The 26,930-nt window shown below is 47.6% G+C and overlaps 2 protein-coding genes across 5 annotated transcripts in view; one reads left to right on the top strand and one right to left on the bottom strand.

The window, feature by feature from the left end:
* Window positions 1-723: 723 nt before the first annotated feature.
* fam72a (family with sequence similarity 72 member A) lies at window positions 724-4,330 on the bottom strand. 2 transcript variants are annotated; one of them, XR_003410841.2, is made up of 5 exons: window positions 3,784-4,330; window positions 3,498-3,575; window positions 3,145-3,269; window positions 2,567-2,744; window positions 724-1,752 (listed from the first exon to the last, which is right to left on the bottom strand). XR_003410841.2 is itself a non-coding variant. In XM_027012899.2 (4 exons), the coding sequence occupies exons 1-4, from the start codon at window positions 3,927-3,929 to the stop codon at window positions 2,650-2,652; spliced, it is 444 nt and encodes a 147-aa protein (XP_026868700.1). In that variant the 5' UTR covers window positions 3,930-4,330; the 3' UTR covers window positions 1,779-2,649. The 2 variants fall into 2 exon arrangements, 1 of the variants encoding a protein (XP_026868700.1); XM_027012899.2 differs by lacking the exon at window positions 724-1,752 and having other exon boundaries at window positions 1,779-2,744.
* A 389-nt stretch (window positions 4,331-4,719) lies between these two features.
* Window positions 4,720-26,930, top strand: part of srgap2 (SLIT-ROBO Rho GTPase activating protein 2) — a 74,958-nt gene continuing 52,747 nt past the window's right edge. For 2 of the 3 annotated variants that reach the window (XM_035520298.1, XM_035520296.1), the window contains exons 1-2: window positions 4,720-4,912; window positions 5,528-5,961. In XM_035520298.1, the coding sequence (XP_035376191.1) occupies window positions 5,895-5,961 (67 nt within the window). In that variant the 5' untranslated portion in view covers window positions 4,720-4,912; window positions 5,528-5,894. Of the gene's footprint in view, window positions 4,913-4,996; window positions 5,133-5,527; window positions 5,962-26,930 lie in introns of those variants that run through there. The other variant, XM_035520297.1, reaches the window with a different exon arrangement.

Below are 26,930 nucleotides of genomic sequence, written 5' to 3'. Positions count from 1 at the left end.
TTCATCGCTGTTGAACATGCACACACACACACACGCAGAGGGGAGACAATGGAAGCCCCTATATCTTCACACAATGATGTGTATCAGGGGCTGGTATGTTTGTACAGGAATGGCACTGAACATCCACACACTAGTGACTGTGCACCATACAGGCAGTCTGTGCAAACGCAGGTCCGTTCTACACAGCCATGTCCAGTTCACACAGCCGTATCCTGTCTGTCCTGCACAGCCCTGTCCACAGTGTCCGTTCTGTATAACTGTGTCCAGTGTGTCAACCGTTCGTACAGTTAATCACACAGAGGCACCAGCTGCAATAACAGCTAAAGACACTGTCATATCCCACAAACCACTGAAGATTAGTCAGTGAAACACTGCATTCAAACTTTTGGTGAAAATGTATTTAACCCATACTCAGGAATGGCAAAACCAGCACTGGCCATTATCTTAAAATTCAGGATCTCTACTTAGCTCTGTTGTAACTTTTACTTGACAATAAATATGTGGCTTTAAAAAAAAAACTAAAACAAAACCCAGCACTGCAGCCAGCAGGCAGCCTGGTCAAACACTCAGCTTTTGCTAATGTGCGGCCAAACACAGCGCATGAAGGCCTCAGAGCTGGCATGCTTTCTGCTGGTTGAAAGCCAAAACTAGCCTGTATGCTGCACTCTCAAACTGGACCTTATACCAGTATTGTGTGTGACTGTGCAATAATGTGAGTCTCGCTCAATTAAAAAAGAAAAGGTTTAATGTCCAGACCGCGAGTATACAAAACAAGCCAAAGTTCAAACGGAGACATTTTCAGTGCAAATGTAAAGAATTACAAACTTTTTTCAGTTTTCGGATGGTGCAAGCTATCCATAAGTATAAATACATGTTTGTTAAATACATACAATCGAAATGTTGATAAATTACAACAAATAGACTGATTTTTATTAATAAATTAAAATATAAGATCTCATTTCTAACATTTCATTTTGGTCATATCTTCATAATGACAACTGCTCATGCCGGGAACTTTATTACCGCTCGAGACGCCAATACATCTGAATTCTCTGAATTTGTTTTCTCCCTTATACTAATTACAAGAAAATGAAAACATTCTTGAAAAATCTGAATATTGTTTCAGAGAGTTCTGTGTCCATCATACAGTGAAATGGTTAACATCGAAGAAGCGCAACTGCTAGCAAACGGTTACACAAAACAACGTGGTCTTGCGAAAGTAACAGACCAGTTTTTCCACGTTGGGGATGACAGGACTGGGCCTTGGCTCACACTCTCTGAACGTACATTAGCTGCATTTTCACATCATGTGCTGTGGTGTACCAAAGTTATTTGACCCCCTTCCTTCTTCTCCTTTTGCCAGTCTAATGATCGTCCTCATTTCAGTAGACGAAAAAAAAAATTAAATGTACTGACATACAGTTAAAGTGGAAGGTACATGTGATGAGAGACAGAAACCAAGAACGTTTGCTGCACTTTGTCAGTTCTCACTTCTGAGCCGGTGTCCTTAGAAAACTAAATTAGAAATGCCTATGATTTGGAAACAACCCTTTAACTGAACATCATACTACCTTGATTGGCTGTTCTGAGGAGCAATTATTGTTTTAAGCAACCTGTCCAAAATCTACATACATAGATTGTGACAGTAAACCTGCAAGGAAGCAATACGACCAACACATTTTAAAAGCGAGCGGCTGCTCACCGAAGAGAGCGATCCATAATGTGTGCGGGAGCCAGTTCAAGGCTTCACTACTATGAGGGAGGAAGGGGGGGGGGGGGGGAAAAAAAAAAACAAGATTTGCCAGTTCAGATCTTCAATGAAACGTTAATCCGAATACCGAAAAACCTAACATGGCTAAAAGCAACAAACAAAAACCACACCTTGTAGCAGATGTCAAACACAGGTTGCTGTCCCCCAGCTACCACGAGGCATACAAGGAAAAGAAAGAACGGAGGTGTTAAGTGGAGCTACTCCACTTAAGGGGCTGCTGTCGGGCCTTCCTAAAAATGTTGTTTTTATGTCCTACTTCAAGTATCTTGCTGTCTTACCTATTTTCTAAATAATATAGTTACATAAATATCACCAATATGTAATGCCCATAAATAAGCATATTGAACATCAGTCCAGTTTAAGAAGTATGTGTCAATGTTACCACTTTCTTACTTTGCCATCGTTTACTTTTCCCATTTATGTAAAATCGTCTGTCCCCACGCCCTACGGCCCGCGTGCCTCTGTAGCTAGCAGAGCGTGGGTTTGATTCCCAGAAGGCACACGTAGTCATACTGAAATAAGTACGTTGCACTAAATGTAAATGTACAGGATCGACTGAAATGGTGCCGTGTTTCCACTGCAAACCGTAAACGAGTCATGGGAGTCAATGGGAAACAGCAACAAAATTACTTCAAATACATGCAGCTTACAAATCTGAAATACAGAACGAGATAATCGAGAAATTCTGCAATGAAATCCCCCTGATCCGGAACGCTACTGATCCGCCTTTAAGGGCAGTAAACTCAAGTAATATTGTTTTTATGTATATAATCTTTTTTTTCTTTTTTTGCTTACAGTGTGCTTGAAACGAAGATTCTTGGGAGCTAGGCAACAAATAATTAGTGGTTCATTAGACAGTGCCTCTAGTTCTGCTCGATCTATCTGAGGTACTCCTCCTCTGAAAGGCTGTCTGGGCTCTCGTCCTCGCTGCCCTCCAGCTCTGGGAGATCTCCCCAGAGCAGCAGATTAAGTCCTAAGAGAGAAACAATTATCTACATAATATTAAGACACACACACATACATTATTTATATTTATATATATATATATTTATATTTATTTATATATTTATTTATATATATATATATATATATATATATATATATATATATATATATATATATATATATATATATATAGAATGCTGCACGTAAGACACACACACACGAACAGACAGACTAACACAACAGAATTTTCGAACCTGTTATTTACAGGGACAAACCCACTAAGCACTGACCATCAAGCACGTGTCATAAAGCTACGATTGTGAAAGAAAAGCCTGTATGGGGTCACGGCCATGCACTAGACCCTGGTCATGTGCCAGATAGTAGCATCATAAATACAGTGAAAGCACACTTTGACAATCACTCCAGACCTGATGCATCTAGTCTGTTGACAGTGGACACAGCTTCACTGTTGAACATCCAAAAGTGCCCATTGTTACAGGAGAGGAGGCAGGGCTTGCACGGTGCCACCACATGATACCCCACAATGTTTCCACTGAATATGCAGAAAAATCCAACATAAGAAACAGATTCAAAACACAGGGTCCAGGGAATAAAGGGTCAGTTCAAATTTTAAAAAGAAATCCTGTAAAACCTACAACGACACATTAATCTAGTACATTTACCGTTAATTTAAACAGCGAAAGTATTTTGCTAACTGCAGTTAGCCCGTATCTAGTGAAGCATAACAATAAATATCATGATTTTCATAACGATCACGCACCATTTCAGGCAGGCAATGTCTCTTAACTTGCATTTACAACTTTCTGTAGAATAGCAGCCTGCAACAAAGTCCACAGTTCTGCAAAAGAGAGAAAGAATTAATAACACACACACACACACACCAGTTATCAAAATACGGCACTGGCAAAGCCACACATGTCACTGTTCCATTACACAAACGATCACAAAGGGTGAAGACATTCAGACGCGGAGCACATGTCGGCACCCAAGACGTTATTGTAATGTGAATGTGACATTGTTCCCTAGCCAGCGAGGGTTGGTGTCACCTGTTGGGGGGGAGGTCGGTAGAAAACAGCTCGATTTCGGTGTCAGCCAGAAGCACGGCCTTCATACCCCTCGTACACAGAAGGCTGTCGCAGTAAACGCAGTTCACCTGACTGACACATTTATTCTTAAAACTCGAGGTAGACATGACCGGGTTTAGCGTGATAGTCCTCGGGAAGATGTCAGCCAACTTAGCTAGGAACCTAGCTAACACAGCGACCTAGCGAGATTATCCAACCAAACCTAAGTTTAATATAACTTATGATTTCACCTTGACTTCAGCAAAGATAAAAGACAACAAACCTCCTCCACCTGCATCTGTGCTGCGAGCTGGTAAAGCGGATGTTAGCTGAACTAGCCACTCGGCTAGGACAACACTAGCTATGTCTCTCTAAACTCAGGACTCTCACGACATCGAGAGTAAATGAATATCCACCGATTAGATAAAACGCTGCGAGGTAATCAGTGTGCACAACACCTGCTTTTGTTAAATCGCTTAGCAAAACTGGCCACCCTGGCGATGTTTACGTCCCCGTCGGACCTTTAACAGCTCAGCATACACTTCCGGAAACATTTTCAAACCGCTGCATACGTGACTCCGATTGGCCAGCAAAACATCACTCGAGACCCTATTGGTCTGCGACACTGGGTTTATATCCGCCGCTGATGGTTAAACGGCAGCGCTTTGCCTTTTAATGGGATGTCTTGTTCACGCGTCGCCGGTTACCACTTCTTCAAATTTTAGTTATTGTTGACTGTCTTGGCTTTTTGTTCACAAGTCCCATTATGCAGTCAACGTCGGCGTAATCATATTTACAAGCGCACACATTTATGAGAAATGTGCATGACAAATAATAACCCACTGTGTTGGAAATGTGCGTGAGAAATAAAAACCCAGTGGGTTCGAAATGTGCCAAACTATCGTGTTGCAGATTTGAGGGATTTCAGATCACTTCCGCTTCATACAACGAATAGCAGTAGAGGGGGTGAGCACCATGTCCACGAAAACAGGCGGGGTTAGAGTTGGGAAAAGTCTGAGATACTATCTACTCCAGCGTAGCTCCAGAAAGAGTTTGCAATTAAATGAGACTGAGACGCGATGGTCTAGAGCGATGGGAATCACTTGCGGAGGTACAGTATTTGCATGCATGTGACTTTTCTTAATACGTATCTGAGGCTGCTTGTAGAACAGTAGTATTCGCGCTTAACGGAGAAGTGGGCATGTCTTCAAGCGGAGCTACTAGTCACGCAAGAAAGTGGCCAGTTGGAGACGACTGGCTCAGCGAGGCTTTCTTTGTGAGAACATTTGGTCGATGCGTTGCCATGCTTTGTTTTTGATCATCTAGAAATTGTAAATACATTTTCAGGCGTTTGTATAATTTCCTGTTTTTTTTTATTAGTAGTACAAATGCTTTCGCAAATCTTTGCTTTGGGAATCTGCTGTGATAAAATGAAATTAGGAAACAGTCCGTCTACTTGACCCTTGTAGATCATTTAATAATCACGTTTACATTTCTCTATTACTAGGGTGTGTGTAGGTCACATTTACACTGGTTAAAAATCACACCGATGTTTTTGTTGCGAGCCTGTGGTGCCCTAAGCAACGTGCTATTTAAACCAGTCCTGGCTTGCTCATTAAAACGCATTTTAGTGAAGGAGCAGATTTCCCCTGCTTCTGGAAACCCAGTGGCCCTGTAGGTGCCCGTTGCGCATTGCCAAACGAGCTGATACATGCTTTCCTTCCAGACCGCGGAGTAGCTGCAGCTGCGAGGCCCGGCCAGGCTGTCCTGTGACTGCGGGAGGGAAGCTGAAACTTTTGTGCCTGACTGCTTCATCCGACACTGCTGGCCATCGAGTGGACGAGGGGATGAAATTACTCTTCGCTTTTTCTACCGGTTTCGGAAACGCACTTGGAGAGACATTTAGGCGTGGAAGGGCATAGCAGTCGCAACTCACTGATGTTCGATATGAGACAATAATACACTCAGGACTGAATTCACTCCAACCTAAAGGCTTTGGATATTGTACGACGTCGAAGTGCAAACCAGCTTTTGTTCCTCTGTGCTTGCATCTGTTACAAGGACATTTTTAGTGTTTCAAATTGAAGACAAATATGACGTCTCCGGCGAAATTCCGAAAAGACAAGGAGATTATAGCCGAATATGAAACTCAAGTAAAAGGTAAGCGTATGCACTCTTTCTCTAAATGGTATAGTAATATCGTATATCGCCTATAACCGTATAACCATCTTTGTTTTTCTACAGTTTGGGGGAGCTAAACAAAACTCAATCAGTATAGCATTTGTGTAAGACTTCATCTTAATGAGTGCTGTGTCACCTACGGCGAGGTAGACTGTTGGAAGAAGCCAAAGCACACCATAATGCATTACAGGGCGATACAGCCACTACGGCTAATCTGGCCAAATGTACTGATATGTCAATAATTTAGAAACACACAAATGAAGGTGCTTCTCTCAACTGTAATGTGCACGCGTATTAAAATTGATCTGTATTTTCTTTGGTGCCGTTAAGTTGTGTATGCGCACCGGTCACCGTGGGCAGGCGGTGCGTCGCGTGGATAAGGCAGGGCGTTTTCTCCTGCCCTGCGTGTCTCCGCACTACATGGCGTGGTGCTGTTTTAAAGCTGTTGTTTTTTTCTGTATATGTTGCCCCTATGCAGTGGGTATGGTCGATTTCTAATATAACCAGACGGACGGACGGTGCTTGGGCGCTAAGCTACAGGATCGCCGTGCTTTACGCAGGCTTTTATGTTGCCGACAGAATTAAGGTGCTCAACCGTAAGTCGGTTTCTGGCACGCTGTGCGTTGAAAGAAGTAAAGATGCTGCTCAGTAATCCAGCTACGGTTTGCTCCGCAGAGCTGCAGGTTTGGTTTTTAATTGCATTTTGGGCTTGTGAAATGGTCCAGTGCTGGCGACCTCGTATATTTTGAGCACTCGGAACATAATTTAAGATGGTAGGTCTGGCTGCAACTCAAGTTTCCTGTTTCCTCCAAAGGGGGACGTGGGGTTTTCTAAGGCAAAGGCTAACAATGCACCTCCCCCCTCCATCTACCCACCCAGATGTGAGAGGCGCTCGGCTGCCTACCTGACGACTGCTACTGAAATTAAACAGATGTTCAGATGTTTGTCAGCCAGCTCACGTTACTTTTCTGTTGTTCATCATTAAAGAGTACATGTTGGGGGGGGGGGGGAATGCATGCAAGAGAATTCGTTTTTCAATTCATTATCTGTAATCTTGAGTATGAGAGTAAACGTGGCGTTTTAAAGATTATTTTATTTGTTTTAATACAGTGTAACAAACAGCGAGTTCAGAAGTTAGTTGATTTGCCAAGCAGTTCCTGTTGAGTTTGGGACAGGTACCACCACTTGCTAAGTAGGGTTGATTGCTGGGCCCATCAGGTTTTTCAGACTCAGGTTTCCTTTTTTCAGTTTGAATTAGAAGAGGCCCATCTTTCTTTTAAGTCAGGATCTAACAGACTTCTGAAAATCAGGGCCGTTTAATCACTGGCCAAGTGACACAGTGGGTGTAGTCGAGGTCATTGTATTCCTCTTCACTGTAGCACCAGGAGCCTGTGAAAGGAACAGCTTTCATTAGCTCATTGCCCTATAGAATGCACTATTTATTTATTATAAACTGCATCTTTATTTTCTGAGGTCCAGTTGAGAGAATCACACAGAGTACAGTGTAAGGCACCATCCCTGTTCCTTAGATTTAAAAAAAAAGTTTCAGGTTTGAGATGTTTCCAGCTATTGTTTGTGGTTTTATCAGTGGGAGCATTTCTTTAAATCTCTACGAGAGAAGACAGCATAAATCTGTACCAGCCTTTATTCGCCTGCTAAGCTCACATCGCACTGCCACTAAATCCCCTTCATCCAATCCTCTTTTCTGTGTAGGTGCCAGCACGTCTGTTCATTGAGTGATGGTCTCGTGCACCTTCTGGAAAAGCTACGTTATGGCTAAGACGTTGGCCCGTACCCTGCCATGGGCGCATCTGTCCCCCTCTAAGAAAAGGGAATATAAATCTATATACCTGATGATATAACTATTGTGCTATTATTTCTGCCCCGGTTTCCTTACCCTTCGTTTGCTGTCATTGGAGGAGAGGGCAATCCCCCCTTTGCCAGTACGACCTCCCCATCCCCACCCAACGAGGTTCCATGTCTTGGCTTCTCTGCTGTGACTCAATGGGAAAAGAAGCATTAACAGATAGATATATTTCCCCCTTTCTCCCTGCTCAATATTTAAAAGCTGGCAGCTCAGGACAGAGCGAGGATCGTACACCCTCTCCTCCCCGGGAGCTCTGGAGGAAGGAGAAAGGAGGCCGGGTTTTAAACTAGGCCATGCCTCGCCGAACGCCGCTGAAAGATTCCGTCATGGGTTAGCGACAGAAGTAGGGAGCAGTAATTACATGGTGTCGAGGCGGAAGAGGCAGGGAAGAGGCAGAGCGGGAGGCCCCCGAGCAGGTGCGACAAGACAAACCGAAGCTCCATGCAGGCTCGGTTAGAATTGATTGGCAACACAACTCGGTTACAAATGATTAATAACAGAATTATCAGAACCATTGATTACTGTGTTTTCAGCCATAATGCATTTGATCAAAGTGACTACTACTGTGTACTACAAAAAGGGAGGGACTCATGTTCCCTTTTTGTGGGGACTATCATCTTAAATATTTAATGTGAAATTAGTGACTGAAATATCACGTGTGCTTATTATATATCATATTAGTGCTTTTTAATATGATTTTTGTATGACGTGTGCTCCCTGTGCTTAGAATGAGCTGCACTGACATGGACCAAGAGTCATTGCTCTGAACCATCTTTGAAACTAGCCAGTGCAGCTCTGTGTTGTACTGCCTCAGGTCCACAGCTCTGTTCTCTGCCCAGCAGTGTGGCCCCGCAGGAGGCCACAGATGAGTTCCTCTGTGTCTAACCCAGTGGCTGGTGCGGGGGGGGGGGGGTTTGGTCACAGACTGGGAATGCTCCAATAGCTTTAGGAATCTCAAGAAGAGTCCACCTCTCCACCATGTCTGAATGGCTGCCCGTCGTCTGATTACGCTACGGGCTTCACAAAAAAAAACCAAACGGATTTCCACTACTTTCCACTCTCATATTCATCATGTGATTTTAAGCAAATTTGCTGGTACGGAATGAGCTCATCCCTGACCATATGGTCATAATGATGAGAGAATCCATCTGGGCTTCCTCCTTGGTCCAGGTTACCTCTCTTCCCCTTGTCTAGACTGAGTTTACTTTATCCAGTGCTCAGCCGCTGCTGTTCAGAGAGGGTCGAATCAGATCTTTTGAAACCGGAGCAGGAATAAAACCCATCTGACCCAGACATGTCTGACGGCACAGGGTCGGAACGTCTCCCAGCCAAGCGGGGGAGAGAGGAGAGGCCAATCTGGCTCCGGCTTCTTCAAGGGCTGGCAGGAAGTTGTGGTCTGGTAATTTCTCTTGCTACAATTGAGTAAAATAAAGCAGAAATGAGTGTTGGCAGTGGTAATCAACAACCTACAACTGATCAACAAAACCAAAAAAACAAACGGATTCATAAAGCCGTATAAAGCGTGAATGAGTCATAACAAAAGACCAGAAGCAATATGAAGGCTTTTTTTAAATAGGAATGCTACACGTAAGCTAAGCTAATGCATTTTTCATCAAGGAAGAAGCTCCCCTCCCCAAAAAGACATGTCTCGTTTTCTCACCTCTAGGTTCTCTTTTACAAATTGCTCAGCCTTGTGGAAGGAGACAGATAGTCTATAGAATGTAAAAAATGCTAGGCTTCGTTTGGATGATGAAATGAAAGTTGGAAGCAGGCAGGCGGCCCTCTCGTGCAGTGTCAGGGTTCGGTTTAAAGCGCTGGAATTCGTGCGGGTTCGGGGGCGATGGGAATGACGTTCGAGTTGCGATTTCCATACACCTCCAGCCTCGCAATGTTCCAGACACCAGCGGTACCGTTGTCACAAACTCCCTGCTGGCATACGTGGACGAGCGCCGCACGCACGAAAATAAGGCAATAACACCAGGCCCAGCATTTGGCCAGTCAGATTTACGTCTCGTGTCTGGTGAGGCGTGTGCTGCCTGGTTTTCACGCAGCAGACGTTGGCACATTTCCCCACCACCCCCATTCTGCAGCTGCATGGGGACAGGCTGTACGGGCGACATGGAGAGCCCTGCACGGCACGACCGGCTGTCGGCAGAGACGGCGAGGGGGTGAAACGGGAGAAAAACCCGCGCGTCCGTGTGGCGTCACACGTGATTGGCTGACACGTCAGCCGTGCACTTGTGAATTCATCTCTGCTCAGAGGAGGAAACAAAGCGCAAACATCGCAAGAAAAGAAACGTCTACGTTAAAGAAACGAGAGTGAAGTAAAAAAAAAAAAAAAAGGAAGCTGGGCCGGACCCCGTCGGCTGTGGTGCTGCAGAGGTTTAGTGGGAGGGCGGAGGCGAGCGTTTGCCGCAGCGCCGTAATAGACGTACGTCTCTGCGCCTTAAGCGAAGATGCTGAGTCAGCACAATGTGGTGTTTTGTTTAGTGAGTGGATGGGAGGATGACATGCAGCTCCAAACACACACACACCACTGCTATTGTTTTTGTCCAGGACAGAAATCTCAGCTGCAGCATCTTAACTCGCTGTCTGAAAGCCAGTGCTGAGGGGGGGTGCACTAGCCCCATCTGGTCTCCTGAGCTGGTCTCCTGAGCTGGTCTCCTGAGCTGGTCTCCTGAGCTGGTCTCCATGCGTCTCCCTTAATTTGTAAAAAAAAAAAAAAGAATTAAGAAAAAGACAAAGCTTTAATTTGGAGAGTCGAGGGTGTACGAGGTTTACGTCTTCTCCTAAACACTGCATCTTAAAGGTCTGGATAACTGATGCATCAGCGTGTGGCTCGTGGAAAGCCCAGCTTTATTCCAGAGTGAGAAGAACAGCTCGCTCTTCTGTCTCTGCACTTAAAATGGCGCCTTCTGGGCTGCGCTGTGTCCTCGCGCTTCCTCCTGTTCTGGGGGCTGTAGTTTAGGGCGGCCGACGCAGCCTCCAACACCTGAGGGGAGGAGCTGTGCCTGCCCCGGGGGGCAGTAGTTGGCACGGAGACCTACGGGTCTCTCTCCCTCATTACCCGTCTGGATCGCAGTAACAATTCCTGGACGTCGCCAGTGAACAAACGCGGAGCATTGGCGTGTGTGGAAGCAACACAGGGGGCATAATGGTTGCCAGATGCCTGACCCCGCTGGGAGAGAGTGACAGAAGGAGCTACGTTATATGCCCCCCCCCACAGATTACACGATAGGCTACACAAATGCGGAGTGAAGCTATGACCTGGCCATCATGGCTCGGTGTGCCGCAGCATCTTAAATCAGTGTGGGAAAATATTACCGTTCCTATTCCGTGTCACGCCTAAGACATTCCGCCGCATTTTTCACTTAATCCCGGCCCCTCTTCCTCAATACCACCATTTATTAAACAGCTCTGGACACCACATAATTGGCACAGTTCCTGTACTGTGTGGGCGTAGCGTGCCATGCTGAGTCAGAGAAGGGGGGGGGGGTGAAGGAGATACCGACCCGAAAGGAGGCGATGGAGGGCAGGCCGTGAAGACTCCATCTCTCCACGTCTTCCAGGCAGATCCCAATTTTCTTTGTGCTCATTTAAAACCCGGGTTCAGGGAACGCTCTCTCTCTCTCTCTCTCCATGTTGGGGCCCAACACTCTCAGTGCTATATGCACATACACATTTTCACAGCCAACGGGTGATGCAGGCTTGAATAATCAGATTCTGCTGTCAGTCTGTGCTAAATTTCCAGCAGCTTTGTGTGCTAGTGTGCTCTCTGGCTCGCTCCAAGTCTCTCTCTCTCTATATCCCTCTCTCTCTCTTTCTCTTTCTGAGGCAAGGTAAAGTGATCGAGCTCTTTCTCGGGTCCCCGCCCGGGTAGGTGTGGGGGAGGGAGGAACAGGAGGTTGACGAATGAAAAACGATTTCCATTTTTCCCCTCCGTCTCCCATCTCGGAGAGAGAGCGAGCTGTTTAATGCACACTCCTCGTCCTTTTGCAAGGCTGTAACTTGATTGGAAACATGTACCAGCCAGCAAGACCATTTCCAGTACTTTCATGAGTCACAGTGGTACAAGAATTCAGGACTTTGCAGTAAAAAAAAAAAAACAACAACAACAAAAAAAAACAGTGCAACTGCCAATCAATCAATCAATCAATGGCCTGACAACTTGTGTTTAGCGGTGGAAGAGGTAAGGGGTTATGGTTTGGGAATTGGTACCAGATGTTTCCGATCTGATGAGATGAGTCCAGCAGCTGCTGACTTCACCCTGGACAGTACTGAGAGCTTCAGGTGTTCCACCTTCTCACGCGGACTCGTGCTCGTCCATTTGTGCGAGCCAGTGGGTCTCTGTCTTGTAGGCTGGAGGTAGGAGCTGTTTTCCCAAGGGTAGCTTTAAGGCAATCAGGCCTGCAAGTCTCTGATTGGCAGTAACTGCACAGCCACCGCTACCGTTACTGTCCTGCCATCTGGAAGATGCTGGCTAACACAAGAAATCACAGCACGGCATGTAGTGAGCAGGCTTTAATCACTTTGTATGAGGAAACGCATGACAAAGTACAGGAAAGGCCAACAGACTTCAGGGAGTTTTGATTAAAGTTGTACTCGTATCATATCACCTACGTGGTGTGGAACCAAAAACCGTAATTCCAAGCCAAGTTTGCTTTGGTAGTGGCCATATTTGAATCAGTGCTGTGGTCGCGGCGATGTTTGCATAACGCCAACGGACGTGGTTCCATACTGTTGGTGTCTTGCGTAAAAACCAGCCCGACAGCTCTGAACAACATGCTTCCCCCGCCCAGTAACTCTCCAGACTTCCTCTGGGACCAGTGGCACTACGGCACCTCTCACTGTAGCGGCCAGAGGGAGGGAGCCTGCAAACGCGAGAAACCATCGAGAAACCATCGAGCCGTGGCTAATCCCGCCTCTGCTCACCACCGTCCCCAGCTCCTCTCGCATGGCGACAGGCCAAAGACCCGGAAGCGCGAGGTAACGCGAGCCGAGGTCCGCCCAGGCCTGGGAGAGGAGCAGTGTCTTTGTGTCTCCCCACCCCGCCTTCTCTGCGGATGGGCAGCGAGCCACAGTGGGAGCTCTGTGGAGAAGTGGAGGAGCAAAGCGCTCTCTGTTCATTCTTATTCTTTTGTCTCTTTCTCACGTTGCTCACGCCTGCTTTTCTCGCGCTCCCGCCACAGTGCTTGCCTATTGGAACGTAACGCAGCACATCGCACTGCAGAGACCTTCTTCTGGAGCCGCATTCCTAATAATTGTAACCACATGATTAGCCACACGATGGCTGACCGAACACTTGTGTATACAACATTCCAGTCTGTCCTCAGAACCCTATGGGATACCTATGGATTACTTCTATGGTGAATGGTTACCTCATATATTACTAAATATTACATCCCACATGCACTTTTGTGGTGTAATGTAAAAATAATATCTACTACCCCAAGCAGGATGTTTTTGTGGGGCAAGAACGCACAGCAAGGTCAAAACGCTATAAAAAGCCCTGCGGTGTAATAACAAAAACATAATCATATCCACAATAAAAAATATCAATAAACAGAAATCAGAGCAGCAGTACCTCTAAATAAACCAGCCCTAAACGAGAAACAATTGGAGCCGCGGTAGTGGACGTCGGCGCAGTCCCCCGGGCCGAGGGAGGAAGCAGGTTTTTTCTTTGTGCGTAGCTCTGCTCTGTTTCCTGTCTCTGTTGCTCGGGGCCCGTGGATAGGAGTGGCTGGCCACTGCGTGCATTTCCGACATACCTTCTCCTAGCGAGGAGTCCTGGGTTAGTGGGGAAACAACGCCTTGTTGTAAAGCCGTTTGTGGGACTGTGCGAAACCCGATGGAGCATCTGCTAGGCCCATCTGGGCATTCCATAAGTCCTGACGATACCGGCTCCGTTCACCCCCTTATTGCATCAGAGTCTAAGACCGGCTGAACAATAAACGTTATGAAAAAACGCATTATTGTGGCTGTGTCTGAAGTGTGGGTTAACCGTGTTCATACACGGATGGAGTGCTCCAAAACACCACGCTTACTATAATGTATTACTATATAATACTATAATGGCTTACTATATGCATGAGTTCACACGTTATCTGCCATCTTGGAACATCCGGTCGTGAGTCGATCTCCCGTCTGGACGGCAGCCGGTAGTGACGCTGGAGCGCCGTCGGTGACTGCATTGCAACTGGCGGGTCCTCCCAGTTCACTTTATGATGGCACAGCAGTGTTGACTTTGTGTGTGTGTGTGTGTACGTGCAGAACACCAAGCCCCGTCAAAAGGCTCCTAACGGTTACTCTTAGCGCTCCATCCGTCTCCACCCAACACGTTGTGGTTGCCCCTCAGCCAACGAGCTACAATGACCAGATAAAAGCAAACAAGGCAAAGCTAATCGCCTCGCCGCAGTCAAGGGCGCCTGACGGCACCTGAACGCTATTAAATCGAGCGTTAACGTTAGCATTGTTTAATTCAGGTATGTGGAACAGAGTGCCCCGGGGTGAAGTTCACTGCCAAAGTTACGTAACTATCCAACAAAAAACAACGTACAGTTAGACGCTGAAACTTTAGAGCGCACCGTTAAGGCAGCTGAAGGTTATCTTGTGCCCCGACTGCTAATTGCATGGATAATTGTGCACCAGTGGTTAGCCCAGACACACAGCGGAGAGCGCTCTGTGTGTGTGGGTGTGTGTGTGGGGGGTATTAGCAGCTTTCCACTGAGGTTTCGTGCTCCAGGACACGGCCTTTGCACCTACATCACACTACTCTTAATACTTTTTTAATGAGGTCATTCATTACACATTCTCCTTTTTATCTACTATTATGAACCACCGCACGCACGCTATGTGCTCTCTCTCTCTTCTCATGATGCTAAGCTTGGTTGCTGCGGTACCGCAGCTATTTTTAGGTGTATGAAATTGTTTAGACCGTATGCAGTCTTTCAAACGTCTTGTTTTAATTTATTCGGGGCTCATAAAGTTACACTGTTGTTATTCTCACCTTCAGCAGTTTTTGAATCTTCTCACCCTATGCGGGTATACTCTGCCCAGTCTGACGCAGTCTGTTCTTGCCAGCTAACATTCACTCTCTCTGTCACACACACACACACACACACACAGAATTCCTCCCCAGCACTGCACTGCGCACTGCAGTACGAGTACCCACACACAGGGTCTAGGGCATGAGTTTGTTTCATATTACTGTGAGACCCACATTCAAGGAGCCCTGGGAGGTGTTCGTGCACCAGGCCTTGACCTGCCTGTGCTTTTCAGAGCCACGGTTAGGCTTAACTCACACCAGATGTTACCCCCCCCCCCCCACCCGGTGACAGCCGTCCCGCAATCCTCAGGGTGCTGGCGGGCCGGGGGAGGGGGGGGTGTCGCGTGGTGCTGCCCTGCCCCCTCCGCTGGGCCTTGCCTACGCGGGAAACGGGTAGTATTTTATGTTTGCGCTTGTGCGAGGCCTGCTTTGCGCAACTCTCATCTGTACCTGGTAATTTGGGGCCTGTTTCCGAAGGCTAGAGGAGGTTTCCTGCCTTTTGAAGTTCTGTTTGTTAATTTTTTCCCCAAGCTCTTTAAATGCCACTGGCCTGTTGGGTCAGGCTGGCCCAGGAATTGGATGCGCTCCCACAGCAGTGATTGCAGCTGCAGAGACCAGAGTTAAACTTGCGAGAACGTCACCAAGTTTACGATAACGTCCTGAAAGGAAAGCAATACCGACTGCTGGTGATGGTTCCTGTTGATTTTAATTGAGCTCAAGTGTCGGCAGGTGTGCCACAGCGTGCAGGCTTGTCCTTTGTAGGCCTCGTTCATCTGAAACCAGAGAAAGCTGGTTACACAATCTACCTTTGGTTCGCAGCCTCTTGGCTGCTGTTAATTGTGTTTTCTTTGACTCTCCTTAGGTATAAAATATACTAGTACCTTTTTAAGGAGGTTTATTTGGGTTGGTCTTGTTCTCCCTGTCTTCTTTTTTTCTAAGGGAGAACAGGAATGATGTGTGTGTGTGTGTGTGTGTGTGTGTGTGTGTGTGTGTGTGTGTGTGTGTGTGTGTGTGTGGGAGAGAGTCAGATCCTGCATGTCGGATACTGTATGTAGGCGGCATGTGCTGCCTGTCTAAGCATGTCCACCGGCTGTAGACTTTCTCAATTAGACCTGGCTGTGTGTGTCTCCCTTCCCAAACACATGCACAAACACAGCAACGATAGCTCATTTCACACCGAACCCAATCGTCCCTTTAACTCCGTACATAAAAACGATGCTGCCTCCCGCCGCGGACAGAGGCAGTTTTTAACCATCGGATGCAGTGCGCTGAAGGCAATGCACTCCCCTGCATGTTGCGGCAGTTCGAGAGAACTCAGCTTGGGGTGGGATTTCCTTCCCCTCCCTTAACGTGTCCTGTTTCTTCTGCCTGGCGTGGTTTTCTTGACAGGACTGAGGTTGCCCTGTGCACAGAAGTCCCCCCGCACGCAGTTCAGTCTCGCTGCTGTGACAGCCACAGAAATTCGTGTGAACTGGGCTTGACCCACTGGCGGACCTGACATTCCTCAGCTTCTGTCTAAACACACTTTAGTGGAACAAACCCGTGGTTTAGTAATGATGCTTTGTTTTTTTGTGGGGTTTTTTTTTGTGTGTGTGTGTGTGTGTGTCACTGTTTTGACATCGTCCGATTAGCCTTTTCCCCAGTTCTTTCGTAATGAAAGGCACAGTGAACAAAGAGGACCATCAACACTGCGTTCTCTCTCACCCACCCTATGAACACACACAACACACGCAAATGCACACGCCTCATTCTTCCCTCTGTCACTGCTTCAAACAGGATGGAATGCTCGAAAGCGCGCTCACATTCATGCAGGCGGCTAGGTTTGTGAGGTCGCACATGTGCGCGCAGGTGGCTTCAGAGGTGACACGCGACACATGCGCATACATGTGGGTGGCTCCACTTCCGAGATGATGGGCGCCACTGCGTCTGTACAGGACGTTTAGTTTTGTTCCCTTTGCTACTTTATTACCATGATATTACTGCACCATCCATGTTCAAATGCTGATGTAGGATCAAACAGAGCTGGTTGTTTTATCTGAACACATCTTTCTCATAAGCATTCGTATGTGGATTTTAGCTGCTCTTCTTCAGACAGACATGCTAAAAAACGTGCTCGCGCTCTCTCTCTCTCTCTCTCTCTCTCTCTCTCTCTCTGTGTGTGTGCTTACAAAGGGCTCCATTGGTATAGGAGGTAATCCGTGTCACTAAGAGTCTGCAGTCATCTGACCCCAGCAGTGATCTGGTACTGGAATGCCGAAGACATAGATGTTTCTCTTCTGATAAAAAGCCAGACTTTAGCATCCACACACACAATGCGGATCTCTTGCTTCTCAATGGTAGAATTCACGATATGATAGGAGCTCTCCTTCAAACGCTATATCTGTTTCAGCTCATTCCCAGTGTGTCTGTCATGTAATCAGGAAACAAGACTTAAAGTGATTATGCATGTATGAACAGGCAAGATGACTTGAGATTTAAAGTGGGTTTTTTTTCCTGCTTCTAGTGTTTGTAATTTTAGAACAGTAACCTAAGAAGAGCGCACACAAAAAGGTTACAGAACCAAGGCGCTGGTTTCCGTTCCCTCTTCTCACTCCTAATCGTCAGGGGATGTGACTTTGTTTTCTGATATTCTCCAAGTTAATAAGGCCTTTTTGTCTTTTTTAGAAAGGCACCGTGAGTGAGAGCTATAGATGTGTCTCCGGGCCGGCGTGTTCGAGTGCTGGCAAGAACCAGAGCAGAATTCCCAAACATCAAACGACTTTGATGCTGCTCGGAATTGCAGCCTTCCTTGCTGTTGTTCAGACAGGGTGAATACATAAAGGTGGTCCAGAAAGGCGGGCGTGAGCTGGCACCGTGATTCCGGGTTGCCTCTCAGAGCCCTCCATTTTGCGGGGAGCCTCCTCTCTGGCTCCGGAGAGGAAATGGTAGGTGTGCCGTCCATGTGATCAGCGGCGTGTGGATTCCCTTTGGATGAGTGAAGAATTGAGGTGATCTCTGCCTCATGTCTGAGGGCCACTGTCTCAGCGGTTACCTCTTTCACTTAAATACATATATGATGGCAGGTAGTTTTCTAAATTTAACTCATGCAGTGTATGTTGGGGTGTGTGTGCGTGCCTGTGTGAGGTTAGTTAAGGTGCCTTTCCCCCTTCTAATGGCATAAGCTGAGGCTAGAGTATCTTCATGACGTATATGTACGGGTGTGTGCTAAGTGTACCTATCGCTGTAATAATTAATGCTGTGCTTGGGCACACCAGTCTCCCTCCACACTAGTGAAACTGCCCCTCAACTTACAGTATGCTGCTGTGTCTCTCCGGCGAACAATGAGCGATCTGTTCATCGCAATCCAAACAAGGCCTCGCCGTGACCCCAGCAGTACTGCGCCGAGGGGTTCCGTGTGTGTGCTGAAGCTCCAGTTTGGCTGAGGTGCTCACTGCCGATGATGGGGGGGTTTGTGGGGTGGTCCGACCTTCCGCATGAGAGTGGCCAGTTGGAAGTGACCCTCCGCTACTGTGCTACGCCGGCCTAGTCGGGCCACAGCTAGGCCTCGGTGGGGTTTACCATAATGTCTGTCCATTCGGGCTTCTTCTCCGTTAAAGGAACACACCCTCTAAAAAGCACACGAGACTATCAGTGCCAGCAAACTACTGGGGACCGCAACCTGGAACCTTCATTTTTATATAGGCATGTTTGAAGTAAAGAATTGCTTTTAAGAGTTGGTTAGATCTGTGTGCATGAGTAACTGTCGGTAACTAAACGTAGGCAGACAAACACTATCTGAATGTCACTTCAATTTGTGTGTCTGTGTGTGTGCTTAGATAAAATGTCTGTTCTGACATTACTTCATTTGACAATATTTAGACTGGTTGGAAAATTGAGTAGGACTACCAGGACATATCCTCATATAGTTTGGATCATATTTGGAAGGCCAGAGTTACTTTGATAGGATTGGCAGTTGTGAAACTTTTATCCACATTCATTTGTATATGTGCACCCATTAGGTCCTTATACAAAATAAATGTCCTGTTATTACACAGTTACACACGCGATGTCCAAATATACTCACCTTTCCCGCCAGACTATTACAGCACAATAGTCTCATACCTGATTAACTGGATGAGACAGAATTTCCTTCAGTTAAATAATCACAAAAGCAAGGTTCTGATATTTGGCAACAGAAAGGAGTGTGTCAGAATTAGTGCACATTTTGAATCCAGAAATCTAAAAGCCAAAGACCTGGTCAGAGTTTTAATAGACTGTGATCTCACCTTTACTAGTCGCATCGCATCAACCACCCACGCAGCTTTCTGTCTTATTGAGAATATAGCTGGAATCAGAGTGTTAATGTTCTGAGACCTAGAAAAAGTCCTGTATGCTTTTATTTCCAGCAGGGTTGACTGCTGTAATGGCTCCTAACTGCACGGCTACAATTTATTCAGAATGCTGCTACAAGAGTTTTAAGCAGGACAAAGAACAGAGCAAATTGCCACACTTCTAAAATCTTTATGCTGACATCCACTTAGCTGTAGGGTTGAATTTAAAGCACTTCTACAAGGCTATAAAACACTGGCTGGATTTGACCCTGATTTCTGATACATTTCTGATATTCTGAGAGTATAAACCCAGTCTTGAATCCATGGACACAGGCCAGCTTGTAGTTTCCAGAATTTGAGCGAAACATGGCGAGGTAGAGGTTCTTTTATACTACACGTAACTGCAACCAACTCCCAGAGGGACATGGATGTAGTGAGTTAGAAATCAAGCTTATTTCTGTTTCCCATCTCTGTCATCTCATGCTTATACGCTCCCAAGATAAGCCTCAAGCAGCGCTTTTTTTCTCATTGCACTTTTACACTTTTTTAATTTCTTTCTTTATTATTGCATTGTTTCATTTGTTTTTTTTTCTGTTCTAGTTAGTACAGTTGAATATAATTTTATTTTTTTTTATTTAAATAGTTTGTGCATAACTGGACAATCTCCGGATGTAACACGCTTTATTACTTAGTTCTTTTATGCTTGTGTGAAGCACTTTGAATTGCCACTGTGTACGAAAATTGTTTTTCAAATAAACTCGCAATGCTCTGCTTGTGCGTGTATGTGTGAGAGAGAGAGAGAGAGAGAGAGAGAGAGAGAGAGAGAGAGAGAGAGAGAGAGAGAGAGAGAGAGAGAGAGAGAGAGAGAGAGAGAGTGAGTGAGTGTGTGTGAGAGTGTGTATGTGTGTAATGCATACAGCGAGAGGTGGAGGGCAAATCCCATTCTCCCCCCCCCCCCCCCTTTTCTCTCTCTCTCTCTTTTGCTGCCTCTCTGCGTCTCTCTGTCCTCTTTATATTCCCTGGCTAGTGGAGAGAAGCTGTAGTCCACTGCTCTGCGGGGCTTGGCCACTGCCCTGGGCTCCAATAACAAACACCCCCGGCTGCACCGGGCAGCGTACAGAGAGGTGAAGGACCCAGGGGGCTCCAACTTCTCAGGGTCTCTTTCAGGAGGCTTTGGAGGGGGTCGACGGAGCTGACGCCCTGTTTGTGTTGGCCAGGCCTCGCCCTGCCGCGGGTAGCTCTGATAACACGCCCCGTGGCTCGGCCACGGTCGCCTTCCCTCGGTACAGCTTCGAGGAGGCCACGCGCCCCGCACCCTGTCCACCACACCACCCCCGGCCATGTGAGACGGTGGGTGGAGGCAGACGGCACGTCCTCAGCTCCTCGGCAGGACGACGTGGCCGAGGGTGACGGAAGCCGCTGAGAAGAGCCTGCGGCGTGGGCCACATCTTCACGTGCCTCCGTGCTCCCTCGGGCCGGGAGGCTCCACACACGGCCGTTGGCGTGCAGCCCGAGTGTGAACGAAGGCAGCTCAAGGGGTTACGGAAGTGCGGGATGCCTGTCTGTCGTCTGCAAGGCTCCTGGATTCCGCATTCTCTGCAGGTTTTTGTCTGTTGGTTCAGAGTGAGTGTGTGAGTGTGAGTGTGCGTCTGTGGTTAGGTTAGGTTAGATACCCTTCCCCCTTCTCCATGAGTCTAAATCATGGCTTCATTTGGAAGTCTGACCCGGATGCTCCATTATGGGCCTATGTACATCTGCTCTCACACTGGTACAAAGCAGCCTGTTCTTCATTCATTTCTCAAGCACCTTTAGGACAAAGTGGTTCTTGCCCGTCTATAGAAAAGTTTCTTTTCAAATGGTCTTTAATAAGACAACCGAGTCCAAAATGCAAGTGGCTTATTCAATGCCGGATTAGACGCAGAATTGTTCCAGTGTCTAACATTTTCATTATGCAAGATGAAAACCATTTTTATAAGGTTTCATAATTTTTTAATCCCTTCCTTTTAAAAATTTAAGCCTTTATATTTTTGCTACATATGACTTAAACCAAAAGGTGCAGTATCATTCTTTTCTCATTCTTTGGTTTAAGTAGTACAAAGTATTCTGAGCCTGAAAGGTTGGGCGCTCATGAGAAATGTCCCCTGCGGATCCAATATCCTGCTGTCATGGTTCCGGGACCCATATTCCCCCCTCTCGTCTCCTCTCATCTCTTTGAGCGATGCAGAAGCGTCTCATGATCGGCCCGGCTGGGCTTCGGCATCGTAGAATGGTCTGACATTTCCTTTGATCTCATGGTAATTGGCATTTTCAGAGCAGTAGGGGTCAAGCGGGACCCCGGCACCAGATCCTTGTCCTGCGTGGCCAGGAGGTGCAGACGAGCCGGGCTGATGATCCTCCAGCCGGGCAGAGCCTCTGAACTTTAGCCTCTATCCCGGGGGGATCTTTTTACGCAACTTTACAAGTTGCCAACAGCAACATGCAATGCTAAAAACAAACAGATTGCTGTTCACTACTCCATGTACCCTGCTGGTCTGTGCTGACTGACAAAGTCACGTAATGTCCTAGAGGTTTCAAATCACTCTAGTTCATCTACTAGTTGTTCCTGACTAAGCACCACAGCATTACTGTAATTGGAGCAGGCCATTTGGGCCTTTGTGTTATTCCAAATGGCTCTTTCCCGCCATAAACAAAAGCTTGGAACTTTGTCAAGAGGTGATTAACTAAGGTGCTTGCTTGTAAATCTGTTCGTGAAAGTTAGTATAGAATTCTGGAGTGTCCTTTACAACAGCTTTGAGCCTCATGGATATCACAGTAGACTTGTTTTAACTTTAATTCTAGGGACTGATGTGCATTGCAACAGTAATAAAATTCTATAGTGGTCTGACTACGGAGAAGTTCAAATCAATTAGTGAATACAAAGTTTGCGTCAAATTGGTGTAGTATGTTAACTGCAAATATTTTATGTGCAAATACGACGCATATAGGGAATCTGCCCCTCGGATGTGAGATAGCGCTAACCTACATGTGCAAACAATTCCCCCGGCTGTTGTGGTTGGAATGACGCGACCGAGTCCATGACAATGAGCTCCTTCACACTGCAGCGATCATCGCTGAGATGCGCATGACATGCAGCACTGAGGTCAACGGGTTTGGGTGACTTGAGGCGCGATTGCGACGCACCGAGCACACACAGGGCCCACGTTGTTGCGGCTGTGGTGCGGCAGCGGCCAGGGCAGGGTGACGTGGCGTGTCCAGCGTTCGCTCGCACCCAGAAGCCCGAGGACGCATCATGGGCATCCAGGCTTGGGGGTGGGGATGAGTTCTAAGCCTGGGACCCACTGTTGAGTACCTTCGAGTGCTGCCGTCACGCACATGTCGTTGCCTGATGTTACGGTATGACTCCAGTAAGCGTACACGCATGCAAGTGTACTGCCCATCATCAGGAACCAGAACTGGATCTGACCAAATCGTCGTCAGACATTCATTTAACTTCTGCAGCTGAAGTTCAGTAGCATGACACCTGAGAGTGGAACGGCTAAAGTGGGATCCACTAAAGGCACCACTTAGCTTTGCAGAGGCTGTGTCTCAAAAACACACCATCTGCCTGCCTCGGGAGTCCAGGTTCTCTTTTGCTTTGTTGTTGGGGGTTGCAGAGAAGGCGTCTGCCTATGCTGAGTCCACACTGGACAGCAGTGTGCTCACCTCAGAACGGTCTGAGCTGCTTGATTTGTGTGCGGCCACCAGGGCAGACAGATCCACATTCTCTGCATCCGAGGAAGGTGGAGTTAAACCTAAAGCCGGATTCCGGTTTTCCCAAGGAAATTGGAGTTGAACCTAAAGCCAGATTCCGGTTTTCCCAAGGCAGCCCCACTGCACATAGATACTACGGTCCCAGCCTATCACGGACCTTCTGGGGCTCAGTCAGGCATAGAGGCAGACACGGAGACAGACGGGTATTAACTCCGAGACCCACATTAGAAGAGCGAACTCTCAGACGTGTGATTTTCATTATAATCCCTTGTACTGTTTTCATGTTTAACAGCCCTGGTTAAGGATTTGCTCCCGTTCCTCAAACGTCCATGTCACAGCTAAGAAAGTGCGTGTATGTTTGTGTGGTAATTACATTTAAACCATCATGGTTTTAGGGTTATATTGCCTTATTCCTTATCACACCCACAGCCATGGTTCTGAACAATTTATAGCAGTTAGAGAATTTACTTCAGGGAGGTTTTTTTATCTAACATTTGGCAGCACCTGATGTACGCAGAGGTATTACAGAGCACCCGCAGTTACCTTATGGTCTTCCTCATTAAACAAATTGGAAGAGACACTGTGATTTTTTAATTTTTTTATTTTTTTTAGAACACACTGTCTCTCTCTCTCTCCCCTGCCCCCATCAGTCTGCGGGAATTAGTTATAGCAGCACAAGCTGTTTCTTAGAAAAGGATAAGGAGTCAGTCTGGTGAAAAATGCGTTTGAATCTCCCTCGGGTTCCTGTAATTGGCCACAGTAGATGACTAATCTCAACGGCATCATCAGTCCCCATGCGGAGAGCAAAGGAGACGAGCTGAGAAGTAGCTGAGCTGAGAAGTAGCTGAGCTGAGAAGTAGCTGAGCTGAGCTGTCTTGAGCTGCAGGAATGTACGACTCATCTTCAACAACTTTAATACCGGCAGCATATTTCTTTCTTTTGCTCTGCCTCTTTCTCCCTCCCCCCCCTCTCTCTCTCTCTCTCTCTCTCTCTCTCTCTCCCCCCATCCCCCCCACCCCTTCACTCACTCTCTTGCCCTGAGATGTTTTTCTTGCGACAGCGTTCGTTTTTCCACTCCACTGGAGTGTATTTCTGCTGAGGTGTTGTAATGTATCCTTCCCGGCTTCCAGGGAGCAGAAGTTGGCCCACTTTCGCTGCGGCCAACTTCACCGGTGCTGCAGTGCGGGTTCCTTCCATGCGGCAGGGGCGTCTAACAGCCGTGCGGGAGCACGTCGAGCACCTACCCCGTTTCCCCAGATCAGCGCCTCAGCTTGTGCGTCTTTCGAGCCCGTGGCCTGGCAAACTGATCTCGTGCTGTTGGTCCACGCGACCCGCCCTAGCGGGTTAGTCCCTGGTTGGCTGTCTTCCCGCTGTAGTGGCTCTGATGTCCCCTCTCACAGCTGGGGCTCCAGGTCCCGATGGAGGTCATGTCTCTCGGGGCAGGAGGAGTGCCGTGGGTGCCGCCCCGCCGCCGCTTCTTGGCCGTGCATTTAGACCCATGCAAGGACTCTGGGATGCTACTTCCCGGACACGGAGCAAAACTCCGGAACGCCGGGACAAACTCAGCTGAAGGAGATGGGAGGCGACTCTGTTGGGAGCGTCAGCCGATTAAGAGGTTGCATTCGCCAGCTAATTCTGATTCAGCTCCTTTCCCCACTTCTTTTCTTCCACGCACTCTCTCTCTCTCTCTCTCTCTCTCTCTCTCGTACTCATTCTGTCCGTTTGTGTCATAATCTCTGTGCAAAAAGGACTTTATTAAAAGCTGTCAGATCAGCACATATCTCAAAATCTCAAAAGATAAAAAAAATCACTCCTCTGTCTCTCTCCTTCTGTTTTGTATAAGTCATTTTCTTGCCCCATCACATAATGCATTGTTACATTTCTGTACAACAGAAATGTGAAGCCCAGTTGGGATTTGATCATTAAATAAACCGCAAAACAAAAAAGGTGATTTAAGAAGAGAGCAAATGACAGGAAGCCTCGTTAGGTGAGATATGTGGACACAGGAAGCCAACATTTGAGCACCCAATGAATGGAATCGTCACGTTGGCAGGGCGGGCGATCGGGCATGCGGCCCTGCTGGGAGGAGGGGGCGGGAGGAAGGGATTGTTCAAAGGCAAAAAGGTTTGGCAGAGGATTTGGCCAATCAGCAGTCCTGCTCCCCTGAGTCAGCGAGTAGAATGGCGCTTGTTCAAAAGGGCCCAGCTTGCTCCTCTCCGGGGCCGGCCGGCGCTCCTCACAATGCGGGCCTGTGTTCTCAGCTGGGCACGGGGCTGGACGTCTAGCAGGAGTTATAATGTCGACCCTGTCTGGGGGAGGAAGCGGCCCTCCGTGCTGAAAGAGTTATGGTGCGCGGGGACCGGGCATCACGAGCTTCCCGTCGCCGACGAAACGCGCTCTGCTACCGGCATGTCTTCGGTATTACTGGGGCATTGGAGCTCTTTCTCCAGCGCTGATATTATCCCGGCCGTTCAGCACCCACGCTCCACCGTGACCGGCCGGGCTGAACCACACTAAGTGGGCCAGTACACGACCATCTTTATCGGCCGAACCGCTCTTCTGAGGCGCTGAAAGTGCACTGCCAGTTCCATCCAGTTTGGGCACGACCTTGTGCCTTGCCTTGGAGTGGGAGGTTCTCTGACTGGCTGACTTCTCTCTCCCCTGATCGCTGGTATCTTCAGTAGGGGGAACAGCACCATCCTCCTGTCTGGGATTAATGCCCAGAGAACTAAAGCCACTAGTGATCCTCCTTGTATGGTTTCTTTGGCGATGATATCGTGAGGCCAGGCTGTAGTGTAATACTATAATAGATGGTATGGGGATACCCAGATTTGGGCATTAGCGCACTGTAGGAGTGTATGTGCAGGAGTTTGCAATAGTCACTTCCCAGTAGAATCAGATGTGCGGTTGCTTGGCAGTTTATTGAGTTTATTGAGCTTTCACAGCTGCTACACAAACTGCTAATAAGGGCAGTGAATCTTCAGTTCAAAGGTCGGCAATCTTCACGGGCCTTTAGCGTCGCAGGTTTCTTTGTCCTCTTTCGGGATTTGTGCGCTGGCCTTTGGTTTCGGGGGCCAGTTCTTTTTCTTTGTGTCATCTCGGCACGCTGTGGGTCATATCGCTGGTCTCGGGTGACAGTTTCACCCGAGATGCCTATGACGGTGCTTTAAATCCACAGTATCCCAGTTTGCTGTGAGCACTGCAGGCCAGTATTGGGTTCATATCTCACCACTACACGCATCAGGACTTTCGCCCGGAGCGCCGTGCCTCTCCTACCACGGCAAACGGAAAGATCCACATTGGTGGGATGAGGGGAGGCGTCCCTTCAGTGGGGGGGGGGGGGGGGGGGGACACTTCAGTGCTGCTTTAAAATGCATTTTAGAAGCATTTTCCAAATGTTGTTAAACCCCTGAAGCTTCCCCTGGTTTAAGAGGCTCAGAGGACGACTTTGTTTTATTGCCCAGAGGCTATCAGGTTCCTGCACTCCAGCTGTCATTAGAGAACCAACGGGGAGCCAAACTGAGTTGGTATTGACTCAGTTCACTGGTTTGCGGTGGCTTTGTATATGCACTGTGGTGCTGCTTGCTTACATGTACGTCCTACGTCTGTATAGATTTGGTAACGCCGCTCTTTGTGATGCGCCCGGACCAGTTTTGCCTTAGCCAGTTCCGAGCAGGCTGATTCGGTCCTAGATGAGCTTAAAACGGCCTCTCCAGATGGCTCCTGTTTGCCTCCGCGGCTGTGCGCCCCAGCTGTGAACGTACGACAAACATTCCTGTCTGTCACTAAGCTCCCGTAGGCAGATTAATAGGGCCGATAAGATCGGTAACTCCTACAGTGGGAGTCTCTAGCGATGAGCTCGATCTCTTTGTTATATTGCGGCGACGCGGAACAGAGTTCAGACGGTCGGCAGCAAAGCCTCTCGACATAGGGAGTGGCACATACACGGTGGGCGGAAAAGTCCAGGCTTAGCCGA

This window comes from Electrophorus electricus, chromosome 20, assembly GCF_013358815.1.
Source record: "Electrophorus electricus isolate fEleEle1 chromosome 20, fEleEle1.pri, whole genome shotgun sequence".
Classification (NCBI taxonomy): domain Eukaryota; kingdom Metazoa; phylum Chordata; class Actinopteri; order Gymnotiformes; family Gymnotidae; genus Electrophorus; species Electrophorus electricus.
This window is presented reverse-complemented; position numbering and strand designations above follow the sequence as displayed.

Coding starts and splice junctions, on each gene's coding strand:
- fam72a (XM_027012899.2), bottom strand. CDS start 3,929: ATGTCTACCTCGAGTTTTAAGAATAAATGTGTCAGTCAGGTGAACTGC. Junction 3,576..3,783: donor ACCGACCTCCCCCCCAACAG/GTGACACCAACC, acceptor TCTCTTTTGCAG/AACTGTGGACTTTGTTGCAG. Junction 2,745..3,144: donor CAACAGACTAGATGCATCAG/GTCTGGAGTGAT, acceptor TTTCTCTCTTAG/GACTTAATCTGCTGCTCTGG.